The sequence below is a fragment of the Montipora capricornis genome, chromosome 12 (genome assembly GCF_036669925.1).
Source record: "Montipora capricornis isolate CH-2021 chromosome 12, ASM3666992v2, whole genome shotgun sequence".
NCBI classification, from domain to species: Eukaryota; Metazoa; Cnidaria; class Anthozoa; order Scleractinia; family Acroporidae; genus Montipora; species Montipora capricornis.
The window spans coordinates 5,169,644-5,181,141 of NC_090894.1; the positions used below are offsets into that span (position 1 = coordinate 5,169,644).

At 39.1% G+C, this 11,498-nt stretch overlaps 1 protein-coding gene across 1 annotated transcript; it reads right to left on the reverse strand.

Annotated features, from left to right (window-relative positions):
* Positions 1 to 6,981: 6,981 nt before the first annotated feature.
* LOC138025331 (adenosine receptor A3-like) lies at positions 6,982 to 7,941 on the reverse strand. Its single transcript, XM_068872561.1, has one exon. The coding sequence runs from the start codon at positions 7,939 to 7,941 to the stop codon at positions 6,982 to 6,984; it is 960 nt and encodes a 319-aa protein (XP_068728662.1).
* Positions 7,942 to 11,498: the final 3,557 nt, after the last annotated feature.

Genomic DNA, 11,498 nt, shown 5'->3' on the forward strand with positions numbered 1-11,498 from the left:
GGTCTGTCGTTTGAAAAAAAAAAAAGATCTCTAGCTATCCCAAACTGTCGAATTCAAAGACTCAATACGTATAAAAGAAGTAAAATACAGTAAACCGACCTTATTTAACGTCGATAACTCGTAACAGTAATTAAACTGACAAACCTGAGGTCGACGGTGCGCTCATTTTTCTGTTACCTATTTGAAAGCCGTCGTTGCATAAGTTACCTATGCTACGTCATTATCGTTGTTACTAGTGTACCTATTAGATAGTAGTGCCGTATATTTTGTTGAAAACATTTGACATTGATAAGCACAGCAACAGCGTATTAGAGTCAGTGGGACCTACTTTGTGTTGTCGAGGGAATGAACGTATCGTCAATGAGCCGACGTTTAAGGTGATTCCTCAGAAAAAGGAAAAAAAAAAAGTCGTGGAAAGATTTTCTTGAACAATACAAAATACAATACAATAAAAAGACAAGTCACCGTGCTTACTTAAGAGATATAGTAGGCCAATCGTACCCCATTGATGCCTGTACTGATCAACCGAGTCACGCGAGTTATTCGATCGGCTCAGGGTACATTTTGCGGTAGCTAAACGAGACACTTGAAAAAAACACCCGAGAGGTAGAAAGTCCAGAGCATATCGAAGACTGTCTTATACCGTTTATGGAAAAATCACTCAACTTACAACGACGTCGACTCAGAAGAGTTGTTGTTTTCAAGATGGTAATTTACATCCCTGGGTAAGGGGCTTTGTGTACGTTTTTAGCTATATCTTTTTCCCAGCGATATTTTTATTTATTTTTATTTTTGTTAGATTTAAAGGAGATAATTTGTACACCAAAAGTATACAATAAAAAATATAGGCCACAATGCTCGTTTAAGAGTAAAACACAGTCATCGTACTTGTCTATATCGATTATTGAAGATCGAAACAACAAAATTCGCTATGTTCTCGGAATGCGCGCCCTTATTCGCAAAGTGTTATGGGTCGTTCGCAACATTTCTCACGTGTTGTTAATAGAATCGGTTGAAATGACATCATAATGTGATATTCCGAAAATCGTCATCGAGTGAGCAGAAATGGCCCACACCGAAGGGGATGGAATCCAGGGAATTTTATTTGGAATCAATTACAAAAAAATTACATAGAGAGCTTGTTTAGAGCCTAGCGAAGATATCTGGATAGTTTCCTTTATTATTATTATTATTATTGTTATTATTTATTTTTTTTTTTTAAATGGCAATAGTAAAGGATTTTCATGTCAAAATGAGGCTAGCGTCTTTGTGTTGGTTTTTATATATCTGTGAAAGGTAAAAGCCTACTGTTTACATACGAACAACAAAAATAACAGAATGCGAAATGCGGTATTTGACTTCAAGCCAAAATTAAACAGAGTTATTCCATCCGCGCAAAAATGTTTGCTGAACACTTCTAATAGTTTTCATTCTCATCACCTCTTATTTACACTTCATTTTCGCATTCTGTTATTTTTTATTGTTCGTATGTAAAGACTTAGCTTTTACCTTTCATTCCATTGTTTCAGAAATTGTATATATGCAGAATTTTCTATCCATGAACTTGAACTTGAAAATGACCGTGAGGCGGTCGAGACGTCGTTCTTCTTTTTTATCGCTCGTTTTTATAACAAAACAATAAATATTCTAAAGATTCTACAATTCTGAAAATAAGTAAACAGGAGTTCTGTTCTTTCTGAAATTTAAATGAATGTCTTTCTGAATGTCTATTTCTGTTCTGAGGCTACCCGCCTCGACTAACCAATGCCATCTTGCGAGAAGCGGCCATTATTGTTCTCCTTTGTGAATTAATAAACTTGTATTGAAAAAGCTGATATTTTTTTTCCAAATTGCTCCAGTACTTTGCCAGTTTTCTCTTAAGTCACTGTCCAACGCCTTGAAGGCATTGTAAACATCCTCCATCACAGTTAGAATAGTTACATGAGATTCCAGTGGCAGGTGGACTGAGCAAATGACATCTCGCCATTTCTCACAAAGCGGTTTTGATTTACAAGAATAGCCACGAACCTATAAACGAGACAAAGTAAAATATTGTACACAAACGGCTAAATTTCAACTCTCGATCCCATTTCTGACAACGTGGGATGATCATCAAACCTTGAAAAAAAAAGGTTTTTTTTCTTTTTTTTTTTTGTGGAGACCTAGAGGCAGTCTGCTTAGGCCTGATAAAGAAAGCACGTGCAAAATCAAGCCTGGCGAACGTTTGTTCAGTTCAAGAACAATAAAACAACTTTAAGAATCCTAACTGATGGAAGGCAAACCAGTTGGCTATTTACAAGTGCATCAAGGAACTACTTGGAACAAAATCAACGAGTGGTCAGACCATGTCTTGAAACCGGGATCTCCGGATCTTAAGGCAAGCGCCCTAACCATTCGGCTCCACTGCCTGCTTTAAGAGGCAGACGTGCTCTGCGTATGTGTTCTTCCCAGCAATTTCTGTAAGGTTGGTGTTCATTGAAATGGTGTCGTTGTTGCTTTGCACCCATTAAAACAGATTAAACCGAGGAAATGCTGGTGTTTTAAAAGAGTCGTAGGACTAAAATATGCACAATTTTGCTATGTGATTAAAACAGCTTGGAAACAAAAAATTGAAGTTTGTTCCTTTGTACCGCGTGAAAGTCGAAGGCAATGAAGCATCTATTACTTTCCACTTATGTGGTACGCTGTATATATAGTGGGCATGAAAAAAAAAACGCAAGAATTCTTTTAAAAAAAAAGGACAGATATGATAGCATAAAATAAATGGCGTCATGCCTGGGAGATGGAGATATCTTAGCCCCTACATTGAAAGAAAGCTAACTAGTTTAACATTTTCTGTCGCTTCCATTGGCGAGATTTTGGAGATCAAAGTTTGAACTAACAGGCTTTGACGTGAAAAGTACAGTAGTGTAATGGCTCTTTCTCTTTCAATCAAGTTGCCTAAGAGAGAAAACAGTAGAACGAGGTAACTGTCAAGGAGTCGAAGTTTTGTTTGTGTTATTGAAGAATGATTTGATGAAAGCGTTTTCTAGATTCAGTGTCAATGATTGAGGTTAAATCTTGACTTAAAGTGTTTTAGTTACAACTTGAGAATCCCCATTATTTTTTTTTTAATATAACCACACTTTTGAGTTAAAGGAACATGTTTCAATGTTTCAACCATCGCAAAAAGCCATACTGAGAATTTGCTCACTGATTGGATGATTTTTTTCTTATCATCCAATGAGAGAGGGGCAAACAGCGGCGGGCACACGAAAATCCAGCTGAGCATCCTTGGAGCTTGGAATGCTGGATTTTTCGTTGTTATTTGAGGTCTAGCGCTTCGAGTTTTGGACTAGCCTGTTCCAGGCTCCCAGATATTTGGGAAAGAGAAAAAGAATTGCGTGTGAGAAGCGAGTGGGGGCTTGGATCGATGCGAGGGGAGCCTGTAAGCATCTCTTTAAATTCTTCATTCAGCCTAATTTGTAAATAACCTTTTACTTGTCAAAATTCAAATGTCAAAGTGTTAAAAATGGGCGGCCGGGTTGTTTGGTTCTGCGCGAGTGCAAGCGCTATTTTTCTTATTGTTTTTCAGAGGTGATGCGGAAAGGCCATATTTCTAAGTTCGTCAGGTTTTGCAAGAACAATGTGACGTGTTTGGGAACGAAGATTCCTAGAGTTTTGTTATTTAACGTTGTTCGTTTCTTACATTGGTGGCGAAAATGTTGTGTTGGCCGACGTTGCTGCTTCTTCTGGTTGGACCTTGTGAGAGACGAAAAACTTTCCGACGTCAGTTGTCTTACTTGTGCGAGGACGTTGGCCAAAATTTAAGGCACTTTTAAGAAAATACCTTTACAAGTGAGCGAAGGCATTGTCAAAGCACCCGGGAAACGAGCTCGAGTGTCAAAGAAATCACCGACTGGAGTGTCTCTTTTCACAAATTCGACCACAAGAGTTCGCGAGTTTGCGACGCTCTGTTGACTTTTCCAAGGAAAACAGAAATCCACCCATTGAAGTTTCTGGCTTAGGCGATAAGATGGTCTCATCAATGGACTTCAGCTCTGATGCTTCAGGACAACCGATAATTAATATGAAAGATCGATATTTCATATGGATGATTTCAATTGTATTTGTAGCATACATACGCGTAGCCATCACCTTGGCTTCCTGGAATCGCTTAATCTTTTAAACCTCGATTAGAAAATGATAAAAATATCCCAATGCCCAAGTTTTAAATCAGGAGTCACGTGATGACGCGACGCAGGTAGGACGCACGTGTTCGAGCTCTCCTCTTCGAAGTTGGTCTGCTCTTACGTTTTAAACATGTTTTCGCAATGTGTTCTCGTAAAAGTAATGAGAAATATCACCAGCTTGTGTTTTCAAAAGCTTGTTTAGAGCACGTACAGGTAATTTGTTGGAGATCTCGTTTGAAGTTTGTCCTTTCTAGCCGATTCTGGTTCTAAGCCAAGCTGGCGTGTTTCAATGAAGTACACTGTACATCAAAATGATCTCGTTTTCAGAGATAAAGTGGAATAAATAAAGTACGATCTGTCACATCACGAGCTATAGCACGTCTGTGATTTCTAAGTTTAGCGTGATTCCTATTCGCTGGCTTTTGATAGTCGACTCTGAAATGGCTTCCTTCCTTTTCCGTTCGCTTGCTGAGGATTTGCTTGTTTTCTTTTAAAACTCTTGCGATTCAAGAAAAATTAATTGCCTAACTGGTGAATTCGACAGTAGATTTCGCTGGAAAAACCGATATCACACTCATCCCTCCGTGATTCATGCGATCAGTCGGTTTTCCAGATGAAATTAATCGTGGAATTAATTTGTTGGGCAGCGAAGAAAATTACATAATTAAACAATGTCCGGGAAAACCAAAAGGCAGACAGTTCCAAAGCCTTTTATTTTCATTAATCCTACAGCCAGTAAGAATAAACAAGCCGGGAGCTCCGCTTTTAGGCTTGGCTAAATCTATATATTAATAAGAAAAACTCTCTCCCCGGGATCTCCTTTTCGTTCCGCCTTTCGGAGTGCAGCATTGTCCCTATAGGTTCTTGCTTTAAATTTCACAAGGGTGGTCATTGTGACGGTTGTTGATTTTCCCACTCCAAGCAGTTACCAAGTACCACTACCAATGCCAGGGGCCAAATCCTCACGTCCCAACCCCAGTAAAGTTTAATAGGCTTTTGTATCTCTTGTCCGGATATAGCCATTCAACTGTGGTGTTTATTTCTAACAGGTTTAAACATGGTTTTCCCCTCCATTTTCAAGGAATCCGGAAGTCCTCGCACGCCAAAAATCAGCTGTATCAATTGTTGCTCCTGACAGGGAGCTTTGTCAGGCACAACTGGACTTGTGTTAATGATGGCTTGTTTGCCTCCTGATAAGCTTAATAAATTTTCTGCTCTGCTTTCGCAAATTTTACATCGGACGAAAGCTAGCTTGAGAGAGATACAATCCCTAACCGGCCTATTAAATTTTGCTTGTTCTGTTATAGTGCCACGAAGAGCCTTTTTGCGAAGAATTATTGATCTAACAGCGGGTATTCAATCCCCACATCATCTTATTCGACTTTTAAGGGATGTGAAAGAAGATTTAAAACTTTGGCAATCATTTTTGTCTAATTTCAATGGCTGATCTTTCTTTCTGGAAGAAACGTGGTATTCTTCTTTTATAGTATTCTTCTGTATACTGATGCCTCGGGAGCACTACTATTCGCTATTTCTGACAGTAGGTGGTGTTATGGGAAATGGCCCGCAACTTGGTCGTATCGTAACATTGCTATTTTAGAATTTTACCCTATCGTAATAAGCCTGTGCTTGTGGGGTCATGCGATGCGTAATCGCTGTATTCTTTTCTTTACTGTTAACGAAACTTTGGTCCACGTGATCAACAAGGACATTGACTTTAAATTCAATTCTTGGATTTCAAATGACGTCACGGCCGCCATGTTGGTGTCCCCAAACAATGAAATGGCGGCCATGTTGGTGTCCCGATCCAATCCTCCGGGAAGTGAAAGCTATTATTATGCTAACGTCTTCTTTTATTTCCGTTGAAAAACATGGCTGTTGATCACGTGAGTGAAACCCAAGAATAGATGGCTTCAGGCAGGAAGAAACTGAATTATAATAAGAAAGAAAAACAAGCATGCTGATTGTTAGAGATGATGATGACATTTTAACTCTTACAGCTGGTGCATCTATATTATTTTACAGTTGTTATAAGTTCTTCAAGAACTAATCTATCTACTGACGTCTTTAATTTTTAGACAAAAAAGTGTTTCCAGTCCTTCTTTACCTGTTTATGACAAGTGGTATTCGTAAAGATCACAGAGGCAGAAAGGAATATAAATTTTCGCTACAGCCAAGACTTGTTGTATTCATGTATTTGACACTAATAACCTTTGACAGAATAACTACATTGCATTAGCTTCATCCATAAACATGTACTTCTCACACGCTATGGAGGAAAATGTAAAAAATTAGAAGGTCAAATGTAACACTCTATTCAGTTAACTCCTTTTAAAATATAAGTGCTACACGGCCAACGTTTGTATAAACTTAACCTTTCCTTGCATTCCCATCTTAGGTTTCGAAATAAAACAATACGGCAGTTTAAAACAGTCAACGAATACGCCAACGGCAGCGCTAAAATCGATGAAACCATGACGAGGAAAATTTACGACCGGCAGGCATTCTAGCGCAGGCGCATTTCTTTCCCGTACTTTGCAAAAAAATAATCTAAGCGAAGCGTTTTTCCTTTGCTTCAAAACCGTTGGTTCCAATGCAGTTATAGGAGAGCTCGCCTTATTCTCCAACGTGAACGGAAAAAAAAAATAATAATCCCGAGATACTTGGGACAATACAAGTTATATTTTAAGATAAGTTTCCGTTGCCGCATATTTCTGCGTTTGCTTTAGCTCTCTCCTCCCTAGCTTAAGTTCATTAATTGTGTTCCAGACTGAAATGTCTTTGGCATCCCAGTTAAACGAAGAAGTAGCTAAATCGATGAACAGCACCATTTTTTCAATGTCGCCACGACAGCTTGTCTTACTTCTAAAATCTTCCAACAGTAGAGAAGTGGGTTCAATGAAGAGTTTACTAAGACGAAAACCCCTGCATATTTCTGACTTAAAACAAGAGTTTGGGACAGTTCACCTCTGATGCTCAGCAATGCTACGATCACCGTGTAAGGTAGATAACAAATCAGCAACGCAAGCTGAATCCATAACACACTGGACACCGCCTTTTTATGTTTTGCTATGTTCACTTCACTTTGCAGACTACTACATGCTAAAGGTGGATCTTCAGGAGAGCACCTGTCTTGAACCCGAGTGCGATGTTGACGGAGATTAAAGAAAATCATTGTGTGTGAGAACATGGAGACTGGCAGACAAATTAATAAGACTGCTTGTATAAACCTTCTGGTAAACTGAGAACTCTTTACGTAGGCAGCACAGCCGATAGTAGCCAAAACCCAAAACGTTATAACTATTCCGTACACACGTTTTATAGTTACGGTTTCCCTGTACCTCATTCCCAATGACAAAGCCAGAAGTCTGTCCACGCTTATAGCACTCGTGGTCAACAACGACACTGAACACAAGGCATAAGTTACTACAACAGTAAGGGAAAATGCGTAGTAGCAAACTCTCCAGTGCCCATTTATTGCAGACACCAAAGAGATAGCATATAAGGGATCGGAAAGCATACCGACACAGAAATCACTTGCTGCTAAGCTGCGAAGCAACAGTTTGGACGGTGAACCAAGCGTAGACTCTTTCCGGAGGACAACTAGTATTAAGGCGTTTCCCAAGGATGTAAAAATGCACAGAAAAACAAAAAAAGTTAAGAGAAATATCAGATGGTGGTCGATTCCTACGGTGATGCTTTCTGAGCAGACGTACTCTGGGTATGTCTTCTTCCCAACAATTTCTGTAAGGGTCGCGTTGATTGACATGGTGTCGTTGTCACAGTTCCCTTTCAGGCAGCTAAATCGGTTGAACTAAGACCACGCAGGTGTTTTAAAGTGTCGTTAAGTCTAAATTATGCGCATTTATGCTTTTCGAGTAATGAGACCATTTCCTGAAGTCAAACATCACTCTTTTCAGTGGTCGAAATATCAAAGTGATACAAAGTGATACTCGTACTTATCAGTACTTATCAATCTAAGCAATTGTCTCATATAGACCGTGGAAATTTCAGGCTGCTTTAAGGGGATTCAAACTAATGACCTCTACGATGACGGTGCAATGCTCTACCAACTGATCTATGAACGACTACGGCAACGGCAGCCCTAGAAAACAGGGCTAAAAACGATTAATAAAACGAGGAAAAATAATCGAGCGGAATGTATATTAGCACATTTTCTTTCCCGTACTCCACGAGGCAACTAAGTGATATCAACAAGTTTAAGAATGCAAAAGTAGAGCATCCGACCGGTGTTACGAAGGTGGTAGGATCGAATCTAGCCTAGGAGTCGCCAACCGGTCCCCAACCAAATCTCATATTTTACGACAACTTGAGTACATATTAAAAAAAGAAATGGATCGTTCATTTCTTATCTTTTCTTTAAAAGCGTTCATACCAATCCAGTTGTAGGAGAGCGACATGCTGTTCAACGTATAAAGGAGAATCGCAAAATACTCCAGTGCGACCGCGCATGTTATATTTTGAAGACAAGTTTTAATTTTTTTTCGCAACTGCCTTTCTACAAATTTGAAAATAATTACAAGCTGTAATTATTGACAAGCTGTAATGACAAATGTTTCTGTTCTGTGGCTACCCACCTCGACTAACCAAAGCCATCGGTGAGTAGCAGCTATTTTTGTTAACCTTTGTGAATGAATAAAATTGTATTGCAAAAACTGAACTATATTTTTTTCAAATTGCTCCAGCACTTTGTCGGTTTTCACTTAAGTCAACGCCTTGAAGGCATTGTAAACATCTTCCATCACAGTTAGAAACTTCACGTGAGATTACAGTAGCAGGTGGACTGAGCAAATGACATGCCACCATTTCTTGCAAAGCGGTTTCGATTTACACGAATCGCCACGAACCTATAAAACAACTTTAAAAATTCTACACAAAAAGCTAAATTTAAACTTTCGATCCCACTTCTGACATTGTGGGATGATCATCAAACCTTGAAAAAAATGGGATTAACTCAAAAAACATGTTTAAAAACCGTCTTGAACATGACGTATAGCAGGGAGAACGTATCTAAAGGGCTTTTCTTTTTTTTCGTGGAGACCCAGAGGCAGTTAGCTTAGACCTGACAAAGAAACCACATGCAAAAACAGGGTCGACTGGCAAAAGTTTAGTCAATCCCAGAACAACAGAATAACCAGCCAGTAAATTGAACCTTCAACCAGGGACTACCTGGAACAAGTTCAACGAGTGGTCAGAACGTGTCTTGAGACCGTGATCTCGGGATCTCAAGACAAGCGCCCTGAGGGGCTGTAACAATTTCTGTAAGGTTCGCGTTCATTGAGATGGTGTCGTCGTTGCTTGACATCCAGCCAAACAGATTAAACTGAGAAAATGCAGGTGTTTTAAAAGGGTCGTTGGACTAAATTAAACTATGCCCAATTTTGCTATTTTATCTGGCTTAGAAAAATGCTGAAGTTTATTCCTTCGTGCCGGGTAAAAGTCGAAGGCAATGCAGTATGTATCACTTTCCACTTACGTGGTACGCTGAATAGTAAGCGAGCATGACAAAAAAAAACGTAATGAATTTTCTTTCAAGAAAGAAACAACGATAGTATAAAAAAGGGCGTCATGCCTGGAGACAACTTTAGAAGATGAGCAGTTTGTCTGCGCGTGCGCGAACGAAGTCAATAATTGAGGCCTAATCTTGACTTAAGGCGTTTTCGTTACAAATTGAGAGTTGCCATTATTTTAAAAATATAGCCACTCTTTTGAGTTTAAGGAACATGTTTTGATGTTTCAAACATCGTAAACGGCCATTGTGAGAATTTGTTCAATGATTGGATTATTGTTTTGTTATCATTCAATCAGAGAGGAGCAAATAGCGGCCGGCAAACGAAAATCCAGCTACGCATCCTTGCAGCTTCGAGTGCGAATTTTTCGATATTATTTGAGGTCTGGACGGATTCAGATATAATGGTATGAGAGGAAACGTCTGGGTTTCAGCTTATCTGGTGCGTGACTTGAAACCTATACAGTATGGGGCCCAGTTCTTGTCCAGAAAAAAACGTACCTAAACTTGTATTTCTTACCTTGAAATAGCCGCAAGGATTTGAAATTTCAAAGACAACTAGCTTCAGCATCCAGTTTACACATGTAAAGCTATCGTCCCGTTTTGGCCATCCCTACCGTGTTAAATTTATTTATTTTTTCCCCTCATAATTATGTACGTGTAACTTTTCGTTTATTACTATTGTAACTGAGTAGAATGCCAATAAAGCTGTTAAAAAAAAAAAAAAAAAAAAAAAGAATGCTCAACGCTGTCTCACTGTTATTTTCAAAGAGTTAATTTCACTCCAGTGCTGGAGTGAAAAAGTGGAGTAAAGTAAAGCGGAGTAAAATGTACTCCTAAGAGGGGTTAATTTAACTCCACTAAGAGTAATTTTTACTGACTAGTTAATATTCAAAGGCAATCACTTTGCTAGAGTAAATTTTACTCTCCCTACAGAGTAATATAATATGCTGGAGTTAATTTTACTCCTATTTATCGGGGTACTGAGTAAAGTCTACCCCACTTACTAATTCTACTTTCTGAGAAAAAAAAGTAGAAGAGGATATTACTCCTATATATGAATTTTTGTAGGGTAAATTTAAGTTTAGCCAGTCTAAGAATTGGGGTTGTTTTATTTTTGTGAAATCCACCGATTAATTCATTGTTTTCAAGGAGTTGGAGTGAAAAAGTGGAGTAAAACTAAACGCAGTAAAATGTACGCCTCTTATTTAGTACTCCACTAATTGACAACTGGATTCTGGATTCTGGATTCTCTCAAAAACTATGTCCCCATTAGCCCTTTAACTCCCAATAGTGCCACTTATAGATTTTACTCTGTCTAACGCCAGACGATTTTACTCCTCAATGGGGAACCCCACGGGGCTGAAAGGGTTAACAACAGCTGGATTCACTCAAAAACTATGTCCCCATTAACCCTTTAACTCCCAATAGTGCCACTTATAGATCTTACTCTAACACCAGACGATTTTACTCGTCAATGGGGAACCCCACGGGGCTGAAAGGGTTAACAACAGCTGGATTCACTCAAAAACTATGTCCCCATTAGCCCTTTAACTCCCAATAGTGCCACTTATAGATTTTACTCTGTCTAACGCCAGACGATTCTACTCGTCAATGAGGAACCCCACGGGGCTGAAAGGGTTAACAACAGCTGGATTCACTCAAAAACTATGTCCCCATTAACCCTTTAACTCCCAATAGTGCCACTTATAGATTTTACTCTGTCTAACACCAGACGATTGTACTCGTCAATGTGGAACCCCACGGGGCTGAAAGGGTTAACAACAGCTGGATTC

What these genes read in the sequence shown, in the direction of transcription:
- LOC138025331 (XM_068872561.1), bottom strand. Translation starts at nt 7,941, where the DNA reads ATGTCAATCAACGCGACCCTTACAGAAATTGTTGGGAAGAAGACATAC.